General features: G+C 44.3%; 2 protein-coding genes and 1 long non-coding RNA gene across 5 annotated transcripts in view; 1 reads left to right on the plus strand and 2 right to left on the minus strand.

Annotated features, from left to right (window-relative positions):
• Positions 1 to 2171: 2171 nt before the first annotated feature.
• Positions 2172 to 17236, minus strand: RABIF (RAB interacting factor). The gene is made up of 2 exons (XM_002760656.8): positions 17087 to 17236; positions 2172 to 5259 (listed from the first exon to the last, which is right to left on the minus strand). The coding sequence occupies exons 1-2, from the start codon at positions 17210 to 17212 to the stop codon at positions 5014 to 5016; spliced, it is 372 nt and encodes a 123-aa protein (XP_002760702.1). The 5' UTR covers positions 17213 to 17236; the 3' UTR covers positions 2172 to 5013.
• Positions 17237 to 19208: 1972 nt separating this feature from the next.
• On the plus strand, positions 19209 to 23979 carry LOC128930233 (uncharacterized). Its single transcript, XR_008477965.2, has 4 exons — positions 19209 to 19340; positions 22076 to 22258; positions 22559 to 22700; positions 23845 to 23979. It is a non-coding gene; the product is annotated as an uncharacterized LOC128930233 (long non-coding RNA).
• Positions 19523 to 24314, minus strand: part of KLHL12 (kelch like family member 12) — a 40141-nt gene continuing 35349 nt past the window's right edge. For all 3 annotated transcript variants that reach the window (XM_035281477.3, XM_078356853.1, XM_008985439.5), the window contains exons 8-12: positions 23916 to 24111; positions 22987 to 23145; positions 22571 to 22669; positions 21642 to 21828; positions 19523 to 21085 (exon numbers count right to left, since the gene is read on the minus strand). In XM_035281477.3, coding sequence (XP_035137368.3) covers positions 20959 to 21085; positions 21642 to 21828; positions 22571 to 22669; positions 22987 to 23145; positions 23916 to 24111 — 768 coding nt within the window. In that variant the 3' untranslated portion in view covers positions 19523 to 20958. The remainder of the gene's footprint in view (positions 21086 to 21641; positions 21829 to 22570; positions 22670 to 22986; positions 23146 to 23915; positions 24112 to 24314) is intronic.

Here is a 24314-nt window from a genome sequence, read left to right on the forward strand (position 1 = left end):
TTAAAAATTCTAGAATTATATTTAAAAAATATATATGTCCGGCTGGGCACAGTGGCTCATGCCTGTAATCCCAGCACTTTGGGAGGCCGAGGCAGACAGACAACAAGATCAGGAGTTCAACACCACCCTGGACAACATGGTGAAACCGTCTTTACTAAAAAATACAAAAATTAGCTAGGCGTGGTGGTACATGCCTGTAATCCCAGCTACTCAGGAGGCTGAGGTGGGAGAATCACTTCAACCTGGGAGGCAGAGGTTGCAGTGAGCCGAGATTGTGCCACTGCACTCCAGCCTGAGCAACAGAGCGAGACTGTCTCAAAACAACAAAAAACCCCAAAACAAAACAAAACGTGTCCACGTAGCTGCTGAAATTCCCAAGCTTGTGTCTCTCCTTGAACATGGTAAATAGTTATTTGTCTGTTTGACAGCGCCAGTATCTCTAGCCACTATGGGCCTGCTATCTGGTCTCACATGCCTGGTTACATTGTGTTGTACTCAGGATATTGTATTAGCAAAATTGTTTGTAGAAATAATCTGAAGTTTAGGATAATAATAATATCCTCTAGAGAGGGTTTTTGTTTGCTTATCCAAAGAGTTTGAGCAAACTACCACACTGGGATCACCTTAATCTAATTTCAAGGATTGAAATCGGTAATTGGAAGCTGGGCCGCAGTCCCAAGAGCCTGTTTCCCACATCGCCTCACCCTTATTCCTGAGTGCAAAAGACTGAGGGCTTCAACCAAAAGTGAGGGACACCACCAAGTCCATCACCCTTTAACAGGCCCTGACCCCTACTTCTGAAAGGCTACTAAAATCAGTGCTAAGCCCCTGAATCGCCTCCAAGTTTGACAAATGCTCCCTGGAGAACGATGGTCCATCACACCAAGCCCACCTCCCAAGATCCCCATCTTCTCTGCCCTCCTGGTTTAGTAATTCTTCAAAGCCATGTCAGCTCTCTTAGTGCCTGCAAACAGATTTAAAAAATATTTTGTCCAGCCTTTCTAGTTGACCAGTGAGCTGGTCAGTCCAAAGGACCTATGCACGATTACCAGAAGCAGAAGTCCCCACTAGTTATTGTCAGTTAGACATGTAGCCTCATGTACAACATGGTGACAATTTGTGAAATGTAGTACACCATTGTCCATCTTGGATTCTGTGTTTCTGTAAAACGACAATCATGCGGAAACAATTAGGCCTTCGCAAAATCAACTGCTCTCCCCGACAGAAAACGGAAGTATCTATACTTGGAGCAGCAAGCACAGGTTGCCTCTATCTACCCACAGCAAATAGCAGCTGATTCACAAGTATGGAGTGAGAGCCTTTTATGTGTGAGGGAAATGAAATGACATTTGCTTTTTACAGTGGACTAGATCATCAGTTGGCTGACCTGAAGCTAAACCCTAAGGTTCAGGTTTCAGCTCTCCTCTGCTTTTTCAATTTATATATTCTTCCCAAGAACATGCAGAAATCTAATTTCCATTGCTTAAATTCCTTTCTTTCTTTCAAATCAAACTGAAAGGCAGAATAGCAACTTGATATTTTTGGCTACTAGGGTAACATTTGGCAGTTCTCAAAAAAGGAAATAGAAATGACCAATAAGTATATAAAAATTTCAATTAAATAAATGCATATTAAAACAATGAAATACTGTTTTCCTATTCAAGTGGCTATATATACATATATATGTATGTACACTTTTTTTGAGACAGGTTCTCACTCTGTCACTCAGGCTGGAGTGCCAGTGGTGTGATTTACGCTCAGTGCAGCCTCCATCTCCAGGGCTCAAGTTATCGTCCCACCTGAGCCTCTCAATTAGCAGGGATTATAGATACACACCACCGTGCCCAGGTAGGTCATTTTGTTCATTTTTTATAGAAATGGAGTCTCACTATGTTGCCCAGACTAGTCTCAAACTCCTGGGCTCAAGGGATCCTCCTGCCTTGGCCTTCCAAAGTGCTGGGATTATAGGCACAAGCAGCAAAATATTTTTAACGATATCCAGTGTTCGTGAGGGTTCAGAGAAATGAGTGCTCTTTTATGCTGCTGGAGGGCACGTCAGCACAGTTTTTGAGATGTGTCAATACAGTAAAGCCTCAAAAATGTGCATACCCTACAATTCCACGTCTAATAATGTACGCCAAGTAAATAATTAAGAAGGTGCACACAGAATGTAAGGTGCATGTCATATCATTGTTTACAAGAAATTGAAGACAACATAATAGTGGACTGTTATAATAGAGCAATACAATGGAATACTAATCATGGTGGACTTAGATACATATCTACCGTCGTGGGAAGATTTTCATCCTATTTTGTTAAATGAAAGTTTTGTTTTTCTTTTCAGAGAGGATCTTGCTCTGACGCCCAGGCTGGAGTGCGGTGATGCGAACGTGACTTGCTGCGCCTCATCCTCCTAAGCTCAAGCAATCCTCCAACCTCAGGTCTCCCAAGCCTGTGGGATCACAGACATGTGCCACCATGTCCGGCAAACTTTTATTTTTGTAGATACAGAGTCTCACTATGTTGCCCGGGCTGCTTTTGAACACCTGGGCTCAAGCAATCCTCCTGCCTTGGCCTCCCAAAGTACTGTGGTTACAGGCGTGAACCACCATGCCTGGCCTACATGCAAGTTTTAAGAGGACAGGATGATGTCCTATTTGTTAACTGCACATGTGTATAATATATACATATACATTGAAGAGGATATATACCACATTACCATTGGCAATCTCTGAATGGTGGGAGTATCAGCAATTAAAAAAGTTTATACGTTTTGAATTTATCTGCAACGAATATGTATTCTATGATTTAAAAAAGAACAAACAGTTAAAGCCTAATTTTTAAGAAATGCTTAGCTTAGGTTCTGGTTTGTGATGTCAGGGGCCATGTGTCCCTAGAGGTGTCTACTTGGTTTTGCTCCTGACTTCAGTGGGTAATTGTTTTTCTGCAGATGCCATAACAATGGACATGATCATTTGTCAGAAAAACACAGTTCTCTCAATTGCTTACTGAAGCTCATTCAGGCTGACTGCAGAAGGAAGCCACCTTTCCTGGGGAGTAGGTTGTTGCAAAACTGCGCCCAAGGCCAGCCTGCACTTCAGTGAGGAAGCCCTTAGAAAGTTTGGGGGTAGGCCGGGTGCGGTGGCTCAAGCCTGTAATCCCAGCACTTTGGGAGGCCGAGGCGGGCAGGTCACAAGGTCAAGAGATCGAGACCATCCTGGCCAACAAGGTGAAACCCCGTCTCTACTAAAAATAAGAAAATTAGCTGGGCGTGGTGGTGTGCGCCTGTAGTCCCAGCTACTCGGGAGGCTGAGGCAGGAGAATTGCTTGAACCCGAGAAGCGGACGTTGCAGTGAGCCAAGATTGTGCCACTGCACTCCAGCCTAGCGCCTGGTGACAGAGTGAGACTCTGTCTCAAAAAAAAAAAAAAAAAAGTTTGGGGGTAAGGAAGGAGGAAGCCACTAGAAAACAATGGAAGGGACTTCAGATAGTAAGTTTCTATTAAGTACTTATTTCAATTTTAGGCCGTCTGAATTGCAGAGGTGAAGAAGGATACCTGAAAGCTTGGTTATATAATAAACTTCCTTCTACGACGGTGAGTCATTTCAGAATAGCAATGATGGAATAATTGGAAATCAAGTTGAAGGCTTAAACAACTCTGCTAATATGAAACTGTTAGAGCAACCCCAGAGCTATTGAAATAGAAGCATCTGAATGGAAGTTTGTATCCTGGCTTGGTAGAGAGATTCCAGTTGGACCAAAACTCCATGAGGACCATGCTTAGTATGTTTAGTAAATGATGATACTGTACATTAAAGAAGTCTTGCCTATAAACAAAGGAAGAAAGTAACCTGTCAGGCCGGTTGTGGTGGCTCGCACCTGTAATCCCAGCACTTTGGGAGGTCAAGGCAAGCAGATCACCTGAGGCTGGGGGTTCGAGACCAGCCTGACCAACATGGAGGTGGTCTCTACTAAAAAGACAAAATTAGCTGGGCGTGGTGGTGCATGCCTGTAATCCCAGCTACTTAGGAGGCTGAGGCAGGAGAATCACTTGAACCTGGGAGGCGGAGGTTGCAGTGAGCCAAGATGGCACCACTGCACTCCAGCCTGGGCAACAAGAACAAAACTGTCTCAAAAAAATAAAAAAGAAAAAAGGAAAGTTACCTGTCCAGATGAGGCAAATTATAAACTTGTGTATAATTTGGCAAAGGCCTAACCCTCATATTCTATACCCTCCACTCTGATCCTGAGAGAGCCTGGGTAAACAGCCAGGGCTGGGTTTTCCTTGAGTGACTGCCAGATGGGGTTAAAGATTTGTTTCTCACCTTCTAGGCTGTAGCAGTGAGGAGCTAATATAAAAAGAAACCAAAAGATTTCAAGGGCAGAGGGACCGCACCCATCTTCACAATAAAATGTCATTCTCAACCTAGAGCAGAGGCGCTCAAACATGGTGTTAGAGATGTGTCCAAAGTAATGTTTCTGGTTGGTGGTTTAAATACTGAGTTTTGTAAATGCTTTACTTTTAGAAAGAAGTTACTGTAGATCACAAGGGCAGCCATACAACAAAGCCACTTTCAGATGTTCGGATGCTTTCTTGAATGAGAAAAAGGCAGACTTTCAACTATTAGCACATAAGCATCTTTTGTCATGTGTCATCACAGTTAAAAGGTCGAATACTGCTCTTCGAGAGCAAGAAAAAGAGGAAGCCCCTGGGTAAAACAAGAGCCTAGGCGGAACGCCAGGGAAGAGATGAGATTTGCGGAAGCACAGTGTCCCAAAACAGGGGAAAAGGGAGCTTAGGAAATGTGAGGCAAGTGAACTAAGCAGGAGGCATGTATGTGAGGCTTGAGGAAGCAGGATGAACCCTCTGCATGTTCAAGTGGACATGCTGGTACTCGGTATTTATATTAGCATAGAGAAGAAGGCAGCGGAACAGTTACACCACGTTAAATGCCAGTTCTTGTGGGGAACAAGTTTATCTTTGGGGGCGGAGCTGAGTACCCCTCCCCTCAGTCACTCATGGGAAACTCGTTCCAAGGCCACATAGAAACTGTTCTTGTCATCTAGGCAATGCCAGCCAATTGGTCCAATTTCACAGTCTGCGCAGACCAGAAACTTGATGTTGCCCACGTCCTTGGTGAAGCCCACATTCTCAAAAATGAACATGTCCTCAACCAGCCAGTGTTCCTGGAGGAGATCGCCATTGGGATCGCTGCCGTCAGACAGAGCTGGCTTCTTTCTCATGGAGGGGAGGAAAAGCTGCCGTGGGAGAGAACATAAAGAACACAGAAGTTGAACTGGCCCAGTTCCATCAATACCCACATTCTCAGTACCCTTCACATTGCTCCCTAGCAGGAATGACAAACTAAAAAAGAGAAGCCCTCTCGTTAAGCTGTACACGATGATCCTGGGTGGCTCTTTTTTGCCTCTGGTCCCTGCCCTGATTCTTAAGAGAAATGAAAGAGGGACGCCAGCTGGGTGGTCTGGGAACTTGGCCTCACTGCTGTCTTCACCATGGGCCCCAGGTGGTCCTATTCTCCCCAGGTCACTATGCTTCAGACAACACTGGCTTTCCTGCCATCCTCAAAGAGCGTTAGCCTGCTCTGGCCTCAGATCTTGGCATGGCTGGCTCCTCCACAGTAGTCAGCCCAAATGTAGCCTTCTCAGGAGGTCTTTTCTAACCAAATGACCTGAATTAGCTTTACTTACTGCCCACTGTATTTTTTTTAAAAGAGCTTTATTCAGGTATAATTGACACATGAATTGCACACATTTTAAATGCACATCAGCTTGGGCAACATAATGAGACCCAGTCTCCACCACCAAAAGTATTACGAAAAAATTAGCTAGGGCTGGGTGCGGTGGTGCATGCCTGTAATCCCAGCAGTTTGGGACGCTGAAGCAGGAGCATCTCTTGAGCTCAGGCAACATAGTGAGACCCGTTCTCTACAAAAAATACAAAAATTAGCTGGCTGTGGTGGTGCAACGCCTGTAGTTCCAGCTACTCATGGGCTGAGGTAAGAGGATCGCTTGAGCCCAGGAGGTTGTCGAGGCTACAGGTGAGCTGAGATCACACCACTGCTCTTCAGCCTGGGCAACAAAGCAAGACTCTGCCTCAGGAAAAAAAAAAAAAAAAAATAGCTGGGCATGTTGGCAAATGTCTGTAGTCCCAGCTATACAGGAGGCTGAGGTAGGAGAATTGCTTGAGCCGGGGAGATTGAGACTGCAATGAGCCAAGATCATGCCACTGTACTCCAGCCTGGGTGACAGAGTGAGATCCTGTCTCAAAAAGTAATAAAATAAAATGCACAGTTTCTTTCACTTTAGCACATGTATACCAGTGAAACCGTTATCATAATCAAGAAAATGAACACGTTCATCTCCCCGGACATCTCCTCATGCCATGCCTACTTGTTTACTTTTTGCTTATTTTCTGAAATTATTGTATTAATTTATTGGCTTACTTATTTACCATGTGTCTATCTCCACTAGAATATCAGCTCCTGAAAAGCAAGGAGCTTATGTTGTTCATTCCTAGATCTCTAGTGCTTAGAACAGCAACTGGGATGGAGCAGAATCTCAACGATTTTGTTAAAAGAATGAACAGGGGATATCTGGCTTTGATCTATTCCGTCAGGCAGGAACATACTGGATTTATCTTACAAAAAGGAAAATCTAGTTCTACAGTTTGGAATTGTCAGCTCTAGGATGCTTGCACCCTCCAATCTATAGGACTTCTCAATCATTAGGAGGAGGCCTCTGGCACTCACATAATTGCTTTAATTTCTTCCATATGGATAGTGTATACACCCTTGGCTGTCCCAGACTACTGCAAAATATAAAGCCAGTGAAGTGTGTTACCCCTCTGCTCCTCATACGGCTGCTGTCATATCACTTATTTCCCATTTCCCACTCCACAATATACTTTTTCATTTTTGTAATTAGGGATGGGGTGTCGCTACATTGCCCAGGCTGGGTTTGAACTCCTGGGCTTAAGCAATCCTCCAGCCTCAGTCTCCCAAGTAGCTGGGGCTATGCCACAAGCCACTGTGTGATACTGTCACTCCAGTCACTCTTTTTGCCTCATGTTAAACATGCCCTTAATACTTTGTTCTACCTTAAACAAAAACAGGAACAATCAGAGGCAAAGAGAGGAATCAAAATTACAGAACCAGGAAACCGGAATTCCAGTCCTATCTGTAACTCTCTGTGGGCCTCAATTTTCCTAAATATATTTCTGGCTTATCCCCTATATTGTAGGTGTGAAATCTCACACATCTTAACATAGACGGAGTGAACTTCAGAGGACAAGTTAAGACACCTAAACCAATCAACCAAGAATTCAGCGTGTCCAACAAAACAAAAAGAAAATGGACTAAAGCATCAGCGTTCGGGCGGTGCCCAACAAAAGAACACCACTTCCTGCTCTCGGTTCCCATCTGTAGCACAAAGCGTCACCTGTCCAGTCGTCTCTCCTTTGATTTGTGATTTAAAGGTACTACTATTATTACTTTTTTTTGAGACAGAGTCTCACTCTGTCGCCAGGCTGGAGTACAGTGGTGCGATCTCAGCCCACTGCAACCTCCGCCTCCTGGGTTCATGCAATTCTCCTGCCTCAGCCTCCTGCATAGCTGGGACTACAGGCGCGTGCCACCGTGCCCAGCTAATTGTTTTTGTATTTTTAGTAGACATAGGGTTTCACCATATTGGCCAGGATGGTCTCGATCTCTTGACCTCGTGATCCACCCACCTCAGCCTCCCAAAGTGCTGGGATTACAGGCGTGAGCCACCGCGCCCGGTTGGTACTACTATTATTAACGCTCCATTCAAGACATCATATTGGGTCCTGTTTGCTCTATTCCTCGACATTCCCATTTTTACTTAGATCCTCTAAGTCAGACCCACAAGACTATACCCATATATATGCATATGTATGTGCATCTCTGCTTGGATCTCAGCCTCTTCACTGCAACACCAAGGACAACTGCTAGGGCCAGGAGATTAGATAGAACATCTGGAATATAATGAGGATTTCTACACAGACTACTGGGAGGTAGAAACAAAAGAAAGGTAATATGTAATTTGAGGCAAACTCGACTTGGTGCAAAGTTGCCAGTGAGATCCCTGAACACATGGGTTACCTTCGCTCTGTCAGGACCCCAGCGCATCCTGGACCACCTCTTCAGAAACAGATGGAACACCACAACCCAGTGAGACTGCTGATATACTACTAACAGCACCATTTTAAAAACAAAATACTACCTTTCTTATTGTAAAAATACATTCTCGTGATAGAAAACTTGGCAAGCATGCTACAACATAGATGAGAATAGAAACTGTTCCAATGCAGGGTACACTTCGGTTAACTTTTTCATAATTTTTTCCCTTCTGGGGGCTACTTGTGGTGGTTTCAAAACACATTCGAAAATTCTCTGATAATCCCTTCACCAAGAGTGGAGTCCATGCCCCTCCCCGCTGGTCTGGGCAGGCCAGGGTGATTGCTTGATGGTGATTGCTTGATGAACATATGCTGGTTAGAAAATGGCACACAACTTTTGCCATTTCTCGTGGGACACTTGGGCCCAGTGAGAATTGCCTCACTAAGGCTAGTCAACCCCTAAATTCCTGAGCAGAACACATCACTGTTTGGGCTGGGCAGTGGCTCACACCTGTAATCCCAACACTTTGGGAGGCCGAGGCAGGCAGATCACCTGAGGTCAGGAGTTCAAGACCAGCCTGGCCAACATGGCAAAACCCTGTCTCTACTAAAAATACAAAAACTAGCTGGGCATGATGGCGGGTGGCTGTAATCCCAGCTACTCGGGAGGCTGAGGCAGGAGAATCGCTTGAATCTGGGATGCAGAGGTTGCAGTGAGCCGAGATCACGTCATTGTACTCCAGCCTGGGTGACAGAACAATATTGTCTCAAAAAAAAAAAAAAATACATCACTGTTCTGAAGTCACTGTTTGGGGGCGATTTTGTTGAACAGTAGTAGATAATAGCAATACTTACATAGCTGAGATGCATGTTCCATTTTGATTCCCAATTTTTTTTGTGGTAAAATATGAAATTTGCCATTTTAACCATTTTTAAGCGTACAGTTCAGCATCTTTAAGTACATTCAACTATGGTGCAACCGCCCCACCATCCATCTTCAATCTTTCTCATCTTCGCAAACTCTGTACTCATTCAACAATACTCCCATCCCCTTTCCCACAGCCCCTGGCTACCACTGTTCTACTTTCTCTCCATGAATTTGACTACTCTAGGTACCTCAGAGAAGTGAATTCATGTAGTATTTGTCCTTTTGTGACTGGCTTTTTCCACTTAATGTCCTGATTTTTTTTTTTTAAGCAGTCTTGCTCTGTCAACCCAGGCTGGAGTGTGGTGGTATGATCTCAGCTCACTGCAACCTCTGCCTCCCAGGTTCAAGGGATTCTGCTTCAGCCTCCCGAGTAGCTGGGCTTATAGGCACGCACCACCACACCTTGCTAATTTTTCATATTTTTCGTAGAGACGAGGTTTCACCATGTTCGCCAGGCTGGACTCAGACTCCTGACCTCAGGCGATCCTCCCAACGTGCTGGGATTACAGGTGTGAGTCACTGTGCCTGGCCTGATTTTTTCAATTAAAAATTTATTGAGATAACTGCAGGTTCACATGTAGTTATAGGAAATACAGAAATTCCATGTAACTTTTACCCTGTTTCACCCAAAGATAACATTTTACAAAACTATGTGCAAAATGACAATCGGGAGAGAAACACTGATACAACCACACACCTTATTCAGATCTGCCCAGTTTACTTCTACTCACGTGTGTATTTAGTTCTATACAATTTTACTACATGTAGGGTCATGTTTCCATCAACATGGTTAAGTTCCATCACCATAAGGATCCCTCCTTACCCTTTTATAACCATGCTCATCAAACACCACCCACTGCAGGCCTAACTCCTGGCAACCACTAAGCTGGTCTCCGTTTCTAAAATTTTGTCATTTCAAAAATGTTATATAAATGGAACCATACAGTATGGAACCCTCTGAAACTAGCTTTTTTTTTCACTCAACACAAGTCACTGAGATGCATCCAAGTTATGTGCATCAATAGTTCATTCTATTTTTGTTGCTGAGTAGTATTCCATGGTACAGATGTACCAATCTGTTTAACCATTCACCTGTTGAAGGGCATCTGGGCTTTTTCCAGTTTGGGGCTATCATGAATAAAGCTGCTATGCACATTTATGTATAGGTTTTGGTGTGCACATAACTTTCATTTCTCTGGGAAAAAGACCCCAGAGTGCTGGGTCATTCTGTGAAGTGCACATTTAGTTTGAAAAGAAACTGCCCTTGGTTACTGCCCTTGGGGTCTTCTGCCCTCACAGTCCTAACCCAACACTGTCCCATACTTTCCCTCCCACAGGCCAGTCTTTCACTGCCCACTCCTGCCACAATGCTCCCCTGGCCCCCTAAAAATACACAAGAGCAGCAACTTTCTTCTCCAGCATCACCTTCCTTTTCCTACATTTCCAAGCTCTTTGGAGTTTCCTGTTTTCTTTGTCTTCACAGAAATGAGGCTCTGGCTGAGGACACTGACGCAAACCCAGTGGCCACTGTCCATCCTCTGACACTCCATATCCTTCAGGATCTGGGGCTGGGAATCAGTGTCCTCCTTGCTCCCAAAAGTAGTTCCCAAATTATGACTCCTCCTCTGCTCACCTTTGCTCCTTTAAGGTTTCGGCCATCTCACAACCCCTCAGGGGTGTCAGTCCTATCCACAGCTGACTGGCACCTGGCTCAATCTTCCTTTTGATTCCATATCTCACCCCAGTCATGGGCTTCTACCCTGCATGGACAGGATTCATCCCGAAGCTCCTCCCCTCTTCTTTTCCAATCATCTTAATCCCACCTCAGCCTCACTTCTTGTCATTTTTACACACTCCATACCCTGGCCAACTTGAACTTTTCAATTCTTCAAGCATCCCATGCTTTCTCTCACAAGTATGAACCATCACAGTGCTGCACCCTGCCTCTACACAGCTCAATTATCACTTCCTCCACCAGAAACTGGGTAAGGTTCTGAGAAGCACTGAGTTCAAGGGTATGAACTTTTATTTTTCTTTTTTGTGAGACAGGGTCTCTCTCTGTTGCCCAAACTAGAGTGCAGTAGCGCCATCTCGGCTCAATGCAACCTCTGCCTCCTGAGTTCAAGCGATTCTCAGCCTCCCGCGTAGCTGGGATTACAGGCTTTCACCACTACGCCCAGCTAATTTTCATATTTTTGGTAGAGATAGGGTTTCACCATGTTTGTCAGGCTGGTCTTGAACTCCTGACCTCAGGTGATCCACCCGCCTCAGCCTCCCAAAGTGCTGGGAATACAGGCATGAGCCACTGCAACTGGCCCCAGGATATGAACATTGCATATGTGAAAACAATCATATGACTTTAAAAGAACAGATCAAGTCCAACATAGTTTAAAGGTAAAAATAATAGAACACAAATCACATGCTGCACAAATAGCGAAGTGATGGTGCCAACTGAATATACTGATCTATTGTATCCATGCTAATTATTATACTGGACTAGTAACTTTTATTCACTAGTTTATTTAAATTCCAGTATTTACTCAGTTCTCACTCATGTGCACAGTCTAGACATAGGAGATACAGAAGCGGACTGGACACAGGACCTAATAGTCTAGTGGTATAAACAACAAATGATGCGAATCATTTCCTCAGGCTGACTGAGATGATAGATAGGAAGACTGCTTTGTAGTCTTTAGGCCAAGGTTTCTCAACCTGGGCACTACTGACATTCTGGGCTGCAGAATTCATCGTTGTTGGGAGCTGTCTTGTGCATTATTAGATGCTTAATAGGGTCTGGGCACAGTGGCTCATGCCTGTAATCCCAGCACTCTGGGAGATGGAGGCGGGTGGATCACCTGAGGTCAGGAGTTCCAGACCAGCCTGGCTAACATGGTGAAATCACATCGCTACTAAAAAATGTAAAAATTAGCTGGGTGTGGTGGCATATGCCTGTAATCCCAGCTAGCTGAAGCTGGAGAATTGCTTGAACCTGGGAGGCAGAGGTTAAGTGAACAGAGATCGTGCCACCGCTCTCCAGCCTGGCAACAGAGCAAGACTCCAACTCAAAAAAAGAAAAAAAAAAAAAAAAGAGAAAGAAAGAAAGAAAAAGATGATTAAAAGCATTCCTGGCTTCTACCCACAAGCTGTCAGTAGCACACCTCCCTAATTCTGACAACTAAAAATGTCTCCAGATACTGCTAAATGTCTTTTGGAGGTTTGGGTGTGGGGGACGGAATCAAGAAACACACTGCTTTAGACTAAAGAGCTGTGGAATATAAGAGACAGTAAGAGGCAGGCCCTGGATCACCTGAAAGGTAGGATTGGCAGTCTAGCTCTCTTGATTGTTCCCATCTACAGACTATTAGGCTCTTCTCTTCCACTGGGTGGAGCAAGAGAGAAAGCTGTAGGCCACCTCTAACCAGGACTCCTTACACATCCTTCTCCAGGCTTAACTGCTGGGAGTGCTCCTTTAACACCTGCAGAGATGAGTAACAGCCCTGCTGTAATTGCCCTGATGGTGGTTTATCTACAGTATTTCAGTTATGACAAAAAAGAGCTACCCTAAAACTTTAGGGGGTTCACCCCAAAGCTTCAGTTAAGGAGCTTGGCATCTCAGAAGCTCCTTGCTCTCTGTAATGATAGAACTGTTTTTCTCCGCCTTAAAATATGTGACACAGAGCAGAGGAGGGGACTAATAACCATTAGAATCTCCCAGGAAATTTTTTAACTTCTATTTACATCATGTCCTAGAGGTTATATTTTTGCTGAAATTAGTATTTGAGCAAAGAAAGGAGAAAAAAATTAGGATGAGAGTCAGAACACTGGGTTAAATTAGAGCTGAGTTGCTAGAGTCCAGAAAGGGGACAGGATTCTTCCAACAGTTCTTTCTCAAGAAATAGGAAATTTCCAGAAATGTTGAAGCCATTGTTAAAAACAACAACAAAAAAAACTTTTTGTCTTTTTAAAAGAGGGAAAACATTTTTAAACACATAAAATGCATTAAACAATTATTAGACCTCTTTCTAGAGAATAGGAGCCACTGTGTCAGTTGAGAAACAAAAAGAAATATAACATACATAATTTATTTTGCCCACACAATTTTTGGCAAAATCAGTTTAAAATAGTATCAAACAAGAATTAATAATTTTGGCTGATTGGTAGCTGCAGTGAGCCATGCTTGTGTCACTACACTCCAGTCAGGTGACAGCAAAACAGGGGCGGGAGGGAGGAAGGAAGGAAGGAGAGAGGAAAGGAAAAGGACGGGAAGGGAAAAAAGACCCTGGCCAGGCACAGTGGCTCACACCTGTAATCCCACCACTTTGGGAGCCCAAGGTGGATGGATCACTTGGGCCCAGGAGTTTGAGACCAGGGGCAATACAGCGAGCCCGTCTCTCTATGTTTTTTTCGGTTGTTGTTGTTTTGTTTTGAGACAGAATCTCGCTGTCACCCAGGCTGGAGTGCAGTGATGCACCTGGTGATCTTGACTCACTGCAACCTCCGCCTCCCAGGTTCAAGTGATTCTTGTGCCTCAGCCTTCCAAGTAGCTGGGATTATAGGTGCCCACCAACACACCCAGATAATTTTTGTATTTTTAGTAAAGACAGGATTTCACCATGGTGGCCAGGCCAGTCCTGAACTCCTGACATTGCACTCCAGCCTGGGCAACAAGAGCGAAACACCATCTCAAAAAATAAAAATAAAAATAAAATAGGCCAGGCGCGGTGGCTCATGCCTGCAATCCCAGCCCTTTGGGAGGCTGAGGTGGGTGGATCACGAGGTCAAGAGATCGAGACCATCCTGGTCAACATGGAGAAATCCCATCTCTACTAAAAATACAAAAATTAGCCAGGCATGGTGGCACACGTCTATAGTCCCAGCTACTTGGGAGGCTGAGGCAGGTGAATCAATTGAACGCAGGACGTGGAGGCTGCAGTGGGCTGAGATCATGCCACTGCACTCTAGCCTGGCAACAGAGCAAGATGTCTCAAAAATAAATAAATAAATAAAATCAATAAATAGGAAAAAAATTAAGAATTTTAAAAAAACTATAAACTCCATTAAAAAGACTCTTAATTTATGTCAGTTTATAAAATTAGACAAAACCAGGCTGGGCGCTGTGGCTCATGCCTGTAATCCCAGCACTTTGGGAAGCTGAGGCATGTGGATCATGAGGTTAGGAGTTTGAGACCAGCCTGGCCAACATGGTGAAACACCGTCTCTACTAAAAACACAAAAGTTAGCTGGACATGGTGGTAATCCCAGTTACTAGAGAGGCTGAGGCAGAAGAGTGGCTTGAACCCAGGAGGCATAGGTTATAGTGAGCTGAGATTGTGCCACTGCACTCCAGCCTGGGTGACAGAGCAACACTCTGTCTCAAAAATAAATAAATTAATATTATGCAGCAATCAGAAATGATGAGTTTGTGTCGTTTGTAGGGACATGGATGAATCTGGAGAACGTCATCCTCAGCAAACTGACACAAGAACAGAAAATGAAACACCGCATATTCTCACTCATAGGCGGGTGATGAAAAATGAGAACACATGGACACAGAAAGGGGAGTACTAAACACTGGGGTCTATTGGGGGGAAAAGGGGAGGGCCGGGGGAGGTGGGGAGGGATAGCCTGAGGAGAAATGCCAAATGTGGGTGAAGGGGAGAAGGAAAGAAAAGCACACTGCCATGTGTGTTCCTACGCAACTGTCTTGCATGCTCTGCTCATGTACTCCAAAACCTAAAATCCAATAAAAAATTAAAAAAAAAAAAAAAAAAAGAAGCTGCCAAAAAAAAAAAAAATTAATTAATTAATTAATTAAAGAAAAATTAGAGCCTTGCCACGGAAAAGGAGTATGGGATCTAACCTATATAATGGGCTATATACTAGGCACAGTGCTAAGTGCTTTCATGCAAATTCTTCCCTCTATCATCATCATTTTACACCAAGCTTCCAAGTTTGTGCAACCCGCAGCCTGCATATGGCTCAGAACAGCTTTGAATGCGGCCCAAAACAAATTGGGAAACTTTCTTAAAACATTATGAGATTTTTTTTTTTGCCTTTTTTTTTTTTTTTTCTTTTAGCTCATCAGCTACTGTTAGTGTATGTTGTATGGCCCAAGACAATTCTCCTTCCAATGTGGCCCAACAAAACCAAAAGACTGGACACCCCTGTTTTACACAATAGCAAGCTGCATCTCATGGAGTTTAAATAACTTTATTTTTTTAAATTTTTTACTTTTTTGTTTTTTTTCTTCAAATTTGAGACAGTCTCACTGTTGCCCAGGCTGCAGTGCAGTGATGCAATCTCAGCTCACCACAACCTGCGTCTCCCAGGTTCAAGCGATTCTAATGCCTCAGCCTCTAGAGTAGCTGGGATTACAGGTGTGTGCCACCACGCCCAGCTAATTTTTTTTTTTTTTTTAGTAGAGACGGGGTTTCATCATGTTGGCCAAGTTGGTCTCGAACTCCTGACCTCAGGTGATCCACCAGCTTTGGTTTCCCAAAGTGCTGGGATTATAGGCATGAGCCACCGCGCCCGGCCTAAATAACTCTTTCAATGTTAATGAATGATAAAGTCAGGATTTAATTCCATGTATATTTTAATTCCAAGATCCATGTTCTTTCCACTGACTCCATAATGCCATGAACTTAGTAAAATTAATCGACAACTCTACTCCCAAACCTTGGAAGTCTTAAAAGAACGCTGGGGGCTCCACCAATATGTAGGTAAAAAGTCATCAATATACCTACAAAACAACATACACAGATTCCTTTTTTCCTCCTTTGACAAAAGGCTGTTTTGGAGGTATGGGGGATTCTTGCTCTTCTACTAGACATTACGCTTCACGATCTGTTCAACCACATGAAATTATAAGATGATCTGCATAGTTTTAGAAATAATTTTGATGGCCGGGCGCGGTGGCTCACACCTGTAATCCCAGCACTTTGGGAGGCCGAGACGGGTGGATCACGAGGTCAAGAGATCGAGACCATCCTGGTCAACATGGTGAAACCCCGTCTCTACTAAAAATACAAAAAATTAGCTGGGCATGGTGGTGCGTGCCTGTAGTCCCAGCTACTCAGGAGGCAGAGGCAGGAGAACTGCCTGAAACCAGGAGGCGGAGGTTGCGGTGAGCCGAGATTGCGCCATTGCACTCTAGCCTGGGTAACAAGAGCGAAACTCCGTCTCAAAAAAAAAAAAAAAGAAAGAATTTTGAATGACAGGATGTCCCTATGGTTGAAATGACATTATACTTGCACTTTTCAATACAGAGTTGACCGAAATAATTTTTTTTTTCCAACTTTCTCACTTGGGGTCATGGTGGTAGGAAGGGTATTAAAATTGCTAAACTCAAGGGGAAAAAACTGTTTTTCTTTGAAATTTACTTCCAGGACGTCAGGTATCTATTGCACTTGAAATACGATTCATCTGGAAAACGTTAACTTCCTCGGTATGCAGGTTACCGGGGTTATTTTGCCGCGTCCCCTACACCAGTTATTTCTGGGGCTCCTTCGTGAAACAGGTGGCTGCCATAAATGAGACGGAGAAATTAGGACTGGCGGGTGGGGTCTGGAGTAGGACAGGAACCCGGCCACATCCGCGGTGAGCGGCGGCCGAGAGGCACCTGCCAGGTCCTGCAGGCTGGCGGGAGCTCCGGGAGCCAGAATGGGGCGCCTCCCTTCTACGCGCCCGCGAAGCAACGGCCCTGGACTGCGGCAGGGCGCAGGGCCCGCGCTCGCGGCGGCCCCGGGGGCGGAGGGCAGGGCAGACTGGAACCCAGGGATCGGTTCCGCAGCAAAAGATCCCGAGGCGGGATCCGGTTCTCTCCCTCGCCGCCGGTGGCCCCAGGGGCGGAGCCTCGCAAAGCGGAGGCCCGAGGGGCGGGGCTTAAGGCCGCGCGAGGAGGGCGCGGTCTCCGGAAATTGAGCTGGGGTTCAGATTTCGACTGGGGCGGCTTGTCTGGGAGACTGCGGGTGTAAACGCCCTCCAACCTGCCTCCCTACCTGTCGGCGGGAGAAGAGAGCGGTCCCTGGCTGCAGCACCCGGGAGCCGCAACGCTGGCACAGCACCGCCTTCCGGTTTCGGCCCTCGGCTGACACTAACTCGCTCAGCTGCTCTGCTGGTTCCATCGCCGCTGCCGCCACAGGCTCCTCAGCCACGGCCGCGCAGGCGCTGTATTTGCTGGCTCGATCCTCACTGCGCTGGCGCGGCTTGGCAGAGGCGGGGCGGGAACGAACGGTCACTACTTCTGTGCGCAGGCGCCCGCTTCCCCTCGCTGGACTCTACTGCGCAGGCGCCTTCATTCATTGCCTAACATAAGTGGCTAGGTGTCGACCAGCTTTGTGACAGGGACACTTCTTGGGACCAGTGACACATCTCCATACCCATCTGGTCACTGTGCTTAATAGTAAGACCTAAAGAAATAAATCATTAGGTTGACATTACTGTTTAGTTTTCTGAGATCTGAATTTAGTCTCCTGAATGAATGGGGACTTTATTGGGGGCAATGTGAAGGGAATCTGGGTCGGACTTCCCATCAAATTTTAGCCACATTGGCTTCTTCTATAGGAAACTACTTAGAGGGGCAGGTATCTTTTTGGTACTGGAAAAAAGTTGAGTGGAAACTGTCATTGCTGGCCGCTTCTAATCATTGTGACCATTTACTACGCGGCAAAACGTGTCGAAGCGCCTTTAGAAACGTATTAAATCATCACACTTTCCTTATGGGGTCGGCACTCTTGTGCACAAAATGAGAAAGGTAAAGATCAGAAAGGTTGCAGCACAACTCTAAAGCCACTGCTCTTAACTAGGATTGTCAGGAAAGCAAGATTATTTCAGACAGAACAGTATTGTATATGAACAAGGGTGAGAGCAAATTTAGGAATGGTTACTAGACCGCTGTAGCTGACCCACAAACCTGGGGAGAAGTGATAATAGAGGTAGGTAAGATCAGGAAGGTACAGTGGGCCCAGAGCTCCATGGATCTAATGTCATGTTAAAGAATTTAACATTTATAATATGAACAATGGGAATCTGGCATTTTAGGCCAGAAATAACTGTTCAATATTTACTGTCTGCTGTAGGTTAAGTACTTCTGTGCTTCAGAAAGATAACCTATGACTAAATGGAGAGGCTAGATTGAAGAGAGGAATAAAGGTAAGGGTATTAAGTGGCTGTTACCTTAGGGTCTAGCTGAGAAAGGCCATGAACCTAGCAGAGGGAATGAAGATAGGGGAATGGACTTGGAACAATTAAAATTGCACAGAACTTAGAAACTAGCTGGAAGTCTGTATTGTGATGGGGGTGACACAAAGCAACTGCTGGTTTTCCTAGGTTAGATAACTAAGTAGCTTGTTGCCAGTGGTGGGAGCTTAAAAAAATTAACATGTTGGCCGAGTGCGGTGGCTCATACCTGTAATCCCAGCACTTTGGGAGGCCAAGGAGGGTGGATCATGAGGTCGAGAGATTGAGACCATCCAGGCCAACATAGTGAAACTCCATTTCTACTAAAAATACAAAAAATTAGCCAGGTGTGGCGATGCACACCTGTAGTCCTAGCTACTTGGGAGGCTGAGGCAGGAGAATCGCTTGTACCTGGGAGGCAGAGGTTGCAGTGAACCAAGATCACACCACTGCACTCCAGCCTAGCTACAGAACGAGACTCCGTCTCCAAAAAAAAAAATTTAAGATAACCCACCAAATTAGGGGTATCTCTGTGGATGTATGTGAGCACATGAAAGTGTGTATGATTGTGAAAAGAGTGAAAAAGGAGCTATTCAGTTTTATGTGTTGATTTTTCTGTAGAAGATTCAGTGGCTGCAGTGTATGAACTATTTGTGACATTGGTCTGAAACTAATTTGTCAGCACCAAAGACAGCATAAGAGCCATCAGTCCTTCAGCCTCTCCTGGATCTCTTTTTGAGATAGGAAGAGCCACATGTTTTATAGGCTGTGGTTTAATTAGCAGGCGCAATCCATCTGCCAAAGTTGGCAGGCATCTTTAGGGAAAATAACTTCCTCCTGTGGCTTCTCCTTCCTTCTGTTCTGGAAGCATCAGGATTGTTGCAGTTTTGCAGGCCTTCTGCATAGCTGTTAATATCACATGCCATCATTCAAAGCAAATGGAAAAAAGGCCTGGCATGACTGAAACCCTAAAATTGAAGTGGATGCTAAGTGAATTCAAGACATCTCTTCTTTACTCCTTTGGTTTTCAAGTAACTCCAAGCATGAGAGGGGCTAATGAATACGGCAAATCAGGTAAATATTTTACTGATGAGAATCTCCATAGTGTAAAGTGGCTGCCTCTTACCTGTGTCTAACAGAGAAATAGCAGAACTAGTTGGCAAACACACAAGATGAACAGGCTGACGACACAGGGGTCACAGCTGAACCCTAAGTATCTGCTAAAGGCAATGCTGGTTAACCACAAACTCTCAGCATTTGAGACTGTTAATTTTTAATATTTTCTTAAAAAAATACAAAGGAAATTAACTCTGTAGGTCAATACGATTCAGGGAAAAAGGGAAAAATGGAATTTCAGAGCAAAGGTTGTTTATCACATTCCCACACTCCCATAAAATTTCAATATCCATAAAACAAGAATTTCATTCCATGACATAGAGCAACATTAAATAATAGCTCAGAAATGTTGATAGCTGAGGTACTGAAACTGACAAAAGGATTTTGGTTGTCCTTGATTATTCTGTCCTGTGATGAATAAAATCTACACTAAAGGACAGACAAGGGAAACTTATAGCAGAAAAAAGACTAAATGTACCAAACACAGCAGTACAAACCACTCCTTGGCAGAAGTGTACTCCTAAAAGAATGGGCAGTAATCAGGTAGCTAAACTACTGGGCTACTGTCACTCCCAGCCCATCCCCAAATAAATAGTGTGGAAGTGTAACAGTGTAGTAGTATTTGATTCAACAAAGAAAGGCTTTCACCCCCATTCAAGGCAAACATTGCCATGGCTAGATGAGCCCTGGCAGGGAATAAGACCGTAGAATCACAGGTACTTCTAGTTTATCCCCAGTTATACTGAACTTGCACATTGATGCCATCTTCTCTCATCCCAACATTTGTTCACTGTTATGCTGCCTCCAGTGCTAAAATGTGTAACATTCTACTTCAGAAAGACCTTGGGGAAATAAAAAGATCCTTCAAATGATATACCCTTCTCAGTCTTCCAGATTATGTAATACTTCAGTGCTGTTCTAGGTTCACTCACAATCCATCAAATTCAGTTGATTCACTTATTCTAACTTAAATTCTGATATACCAACCATATCCCCCACAAGAAGTGTCCGATGAGTCTCTCTCCCTTGCCCCCAAAGTTTTATGGGGCTCTCCCTTCTGTTTCCTTCTAGAATGGAACTGTGTTGCCTCCAGCTACCTGTAGATTAGAAAAGGTATCTTTTCTTGGAAAAAAAAAAAAAAAGACTTGGATTTTACCAAGTTTACTTAAACTGGTACCTTTCCAATCATCTAGGCTGGATATTGCCCACATCTAGTAGGCTATACTCACCTTCGTTCTCTGCAACATATGAGGCACAACATACATATAGTACACTGAGCATGTGGTAAGTTAGAAACGAAAGGAAAGTGCTCCCCAAGGCAGTGGGAGAGGCGATCTGGTCTCTCACATCCATTCAATCTGCATTCTTTTCCCTGGAGTATCTGCTGGCCACCCTTCTCAGGAACAATAACCAGGACAAGGCGGAATATATGTCAAATAAGTACAATCATCACTGCACTGGTGCCTGTAATCACCCTGTTCATAGTGAGAAACAGACATTCTGGAAAGGATTCTTGATTCTCCCACTAACTGTCCACCAGACTGGTCACTAGTTCTGGATGGTGCTCCAACAATGGTCACTTCTCACGGAGAACACACACACCAGCATCACAGCGCTGGGTTCCCATGGATGTCACGACTTCCCAGCTGTCGATGATAGGGTCATAACATTCAATACTACTTAGCAGGGAATTACCATCATATCTGAGTGAGAAAGCAGCAAAAGAAAAAAATGAATCAGCTATGTGCAGTGGCACATGCCTTTAATCCCAACTATGAGGGAGGCTGAGGTAAGAGGACTGCTTAAGCCTAGGAGGGAATTTGAGACCAGCCTGGGCAAAATGGTAAGACCCTGTCTCAATTAAATTTAAAGAAAGAAATTAGCCTTCTATTCTTTTCCACACGAGTTCTTCCTTAAGGCTGCCACTGGAGGCCAGCATGGTGACTCACGCCTGTAATCCTAACACTTTGGGAGGCTGAGGTGGGAGGATTGCTTGAAATCAGCCTAGACAACATAAAAAACTAGCCTGGTACAGTGGCATGCACCCGTGGTCCCAGCTACTCTACTCAGACTCCAGCCTGGGTGACAGAGAAAGACTCTGTCTCTAAAAAAAAAAAAAAAATCTAATTTAAAAAAATCAAGTTGCTACTGGAGATGTCTACCCCTACCCAAATGTTGTCTCCATCCAAAAATAAGGATCAGATCACACAGACTGTTGCTCTGGTTACATACTGAGTCTGGAGTTGTTTAAATCCTCACCCTGCAATTGCATAAAGTCTCCCCCGAAGCACTGTGGCCCCTACATAGCATCGTGGAGTGGTCATACTGGTGACAGTTGTCCAGGAATCAGTGCGAATGTTGTATGCTTCAACGGAAGAAAGGTGGGCTGTACCATCAAATCCCCCCACCACATAAATATGGTCATTCAGCAGTGCTACTCCTGCACCTGGGGAAAATGAAGGCATTAGCAAATGAATGGTACTAAGCCTAGAATCTGAGTTATAGAAATAAACTATGGTCACTAATGGCTAGCTGAGTTCTAGAGTAGATAAGAGATATGGACTGGACCTAGACAAGGCTAGGATAATCTAGTCCAGCACAAGTTATTCCATCTATAAACCCTTTGGCTTGGATTTGAAATGATAAAAGATAAATAGAAATTTATCTTTTCTTCTTTACTCTCATTAACTCAGAGCCCCACCCTTCTCAGAAAAGGAGGAAGTGAAAGAAAGGCAGCAATAAAGGTAGATGGAGGGAAAGGAACTGTGATTATGGTTCTGAAGCGATTTTTACTCAGAATATGTAAACTAGAACAGCACAGTGTTTTCTCCTTTTCTACATCTCAGCCTACTCCACTTCAAAAAGCTCTCGTGAAGGTAAGGTGCTACTCTTTTGTTCTTATACATTAGAGACGTTATTTAACAAACATTTATTTAACATGTGCTACACAGACAAAATTGTAGCATTCTAAAACGTAGGGAGAGAACAAAGACATGAAGGCTTTTGCTTTCAAATTTATAATCTAGTTTTAAATATAAACTGTCTTTATCCTAATATTTAGAGAAAGCAGAGACGAGGAGCAGAATCTCATTTTTACATTCATCTACAGTTTGTCCCATGCATCACTACTATATATGTAAAGGTCTGACAGCACTGCCTATTGTCTCCTCCCTCAGATCTGATCTTACCGGAACGCTTGGTGGCCATTGGTGTAACAGTAGTCCAATGTCCTGTATGAGGGTCGTATTTCTCAACTGAATTTAAGATATTCAAGCCATCATATCCTCCTGGAAGACAGAGACCACTGCAGGATGAGTGGTAAATCCTCATGCCTATTCCTGGTCAGCCTTTTTCCGAGTGCTTCAACTAATTATTTTAGTTTTAACTTCCCACTAGAGTCCCAATAACTCTAACAGAAATCTGATAGTATCCTACTTTCTGCTTATAAGAAAATGATAATCCCAATTAATGGAAAATACATTGACACAACAGGGTTTTAGTTGAAGGGAAGTCTATGAACTTCATTCTGCTAAAAAGGAACCCTTACCCACAATCTACTACCCATTGAGTTCTCTCCCATTCCTGCATCGCAGACTCAGGATACCTAGACAGTAGATCACTCCGCTGGCCACTACGAGCCCGGCACCTTCCCGGGCTGTCTGCATATCTCCCAGCATACTCCACTGGTCAATATTTGGATCATAGCGCTCCATACTGGTGTGACGCCTGCTTCCATCAAAGCCTCCAGAGACGTAGATCATATCTGCTCAGAATAAACAAATTACAGACTATTAGAGAATGAGAGATTTCTAGAACTCTTTCCTCTACAAAATTTTCAAGTGTCTTTTAAAAGTCTGAAAGCAAAAACAAAGTATTTTTTAATGAGATAAGTCAATTAAGTTTTACAGACAAGAAAGACATCTAAAAAGAATGGGGTAAATTAAAATCCTCAGAAGCATTCAAAAACCACTTGGGAATTTTCAAAAAATACAACCAGTGCCAGTTCCCCACCCAGCACATTAGAACTTGATTTGCGAACTTTATAGTCAGTACTGAAACATCCATGAAGGTTGAACAGCTTCTATTACACTGATATGTCTGAAAGCAAAAAGAGTATTTGTCGGCTGGGCGCAGCGGCTCACACCTGTAATCTCAGCACCTTGGGAGGCCAAGGCGGGTGAGTCACTTGAGCTCAGGGGTTAGAGATTAGCCTGGGCAACAAGGCGAAACCCTGTCTCTACTAAAAATACATAAAAATAGCTGGGCATGATGGTGCACACCTGTAGTTCCAGCTATTCGGGAAGCTGAGGTGGGAGGATCGCTTGAGCTTGGGGAGGTTGAGGCTGTAGTGAGCCGTGGTCACGCCACTGCACTCCAGCCTGGGCAACAGAGAGAGACCCTGTCTCAAATAATAATAATATTTGACCTCATTTTTTTTCTCCATATTTCATGCTCCTGCCAGAAAACATGAGAGGTTAAAAACCTGGTCCAGCCACAGTAAGATGGAAATATTGCCCTGCTTATCAAGCCTACCTCCCAGGGTGGTGGCTCCAGCAAGACCTCGTCGGACATTCATAGGGGCCACAGAATACCAGACCCCATCCTCATCTGCTGTGTAGTCTAGACATTCCACTGAACTAAGGCGGGAACGGCCATCATAGCCACCAATGACGTAGATCCGGTCATGTAGGGACACTGAGGCCACATAACGTCTCTTACGAGTGATGCTCTATGGATTTGGAGAGAAGAGGTACAGAGCATTTCAGTTAGGTAAGTTTCGGGCCTTTCCTTTTGCTATCTTCCCTGTTGTATCTACACACCTCTGTGCTGCTTCACCTGTCATCATGAACCCTCCTTGAGTGGTTCATCCTCAAGTGGCTCCACCCATGGCTGCCTACTGAAGGAAATGCTTGTTGTGGGTCTCTTAAAGAT

The sequence above is a fragment of the Callithrix jacchus genome, chromosome 19, assembly GCF_049354715.1.
Source record: "Callithrix jacchus isolate 240 chromosome 19, calJac240_pri, whole genome shotgun sequence".
Classification (NCBI taxonomy): Eukaryota; Metazoa; Chordata; class Mammalia; order Primates; family Cebidae; genus Callithrix; species Callithrix jacchus.

What these genes read in the sequence shown, in the direction of transcription:
- RABIF (XM_002760656.8), bottom strand. Translation starts at nt 17,212, where the DNA reads ATGGAACCAGCAGAGCAGCTGAGCGAGTTAGTGTCAGCCGAGGGCCGA. An exon ending in CTCTCTTCTCCCGCCGACAG is followed by an intron (nt 5,260 to 17,086) that starts GTAGGGAGGCAG and finishes CTCCCACGGCAG; the next exon opens with CTTTTCCTCCCCTCCATGAG.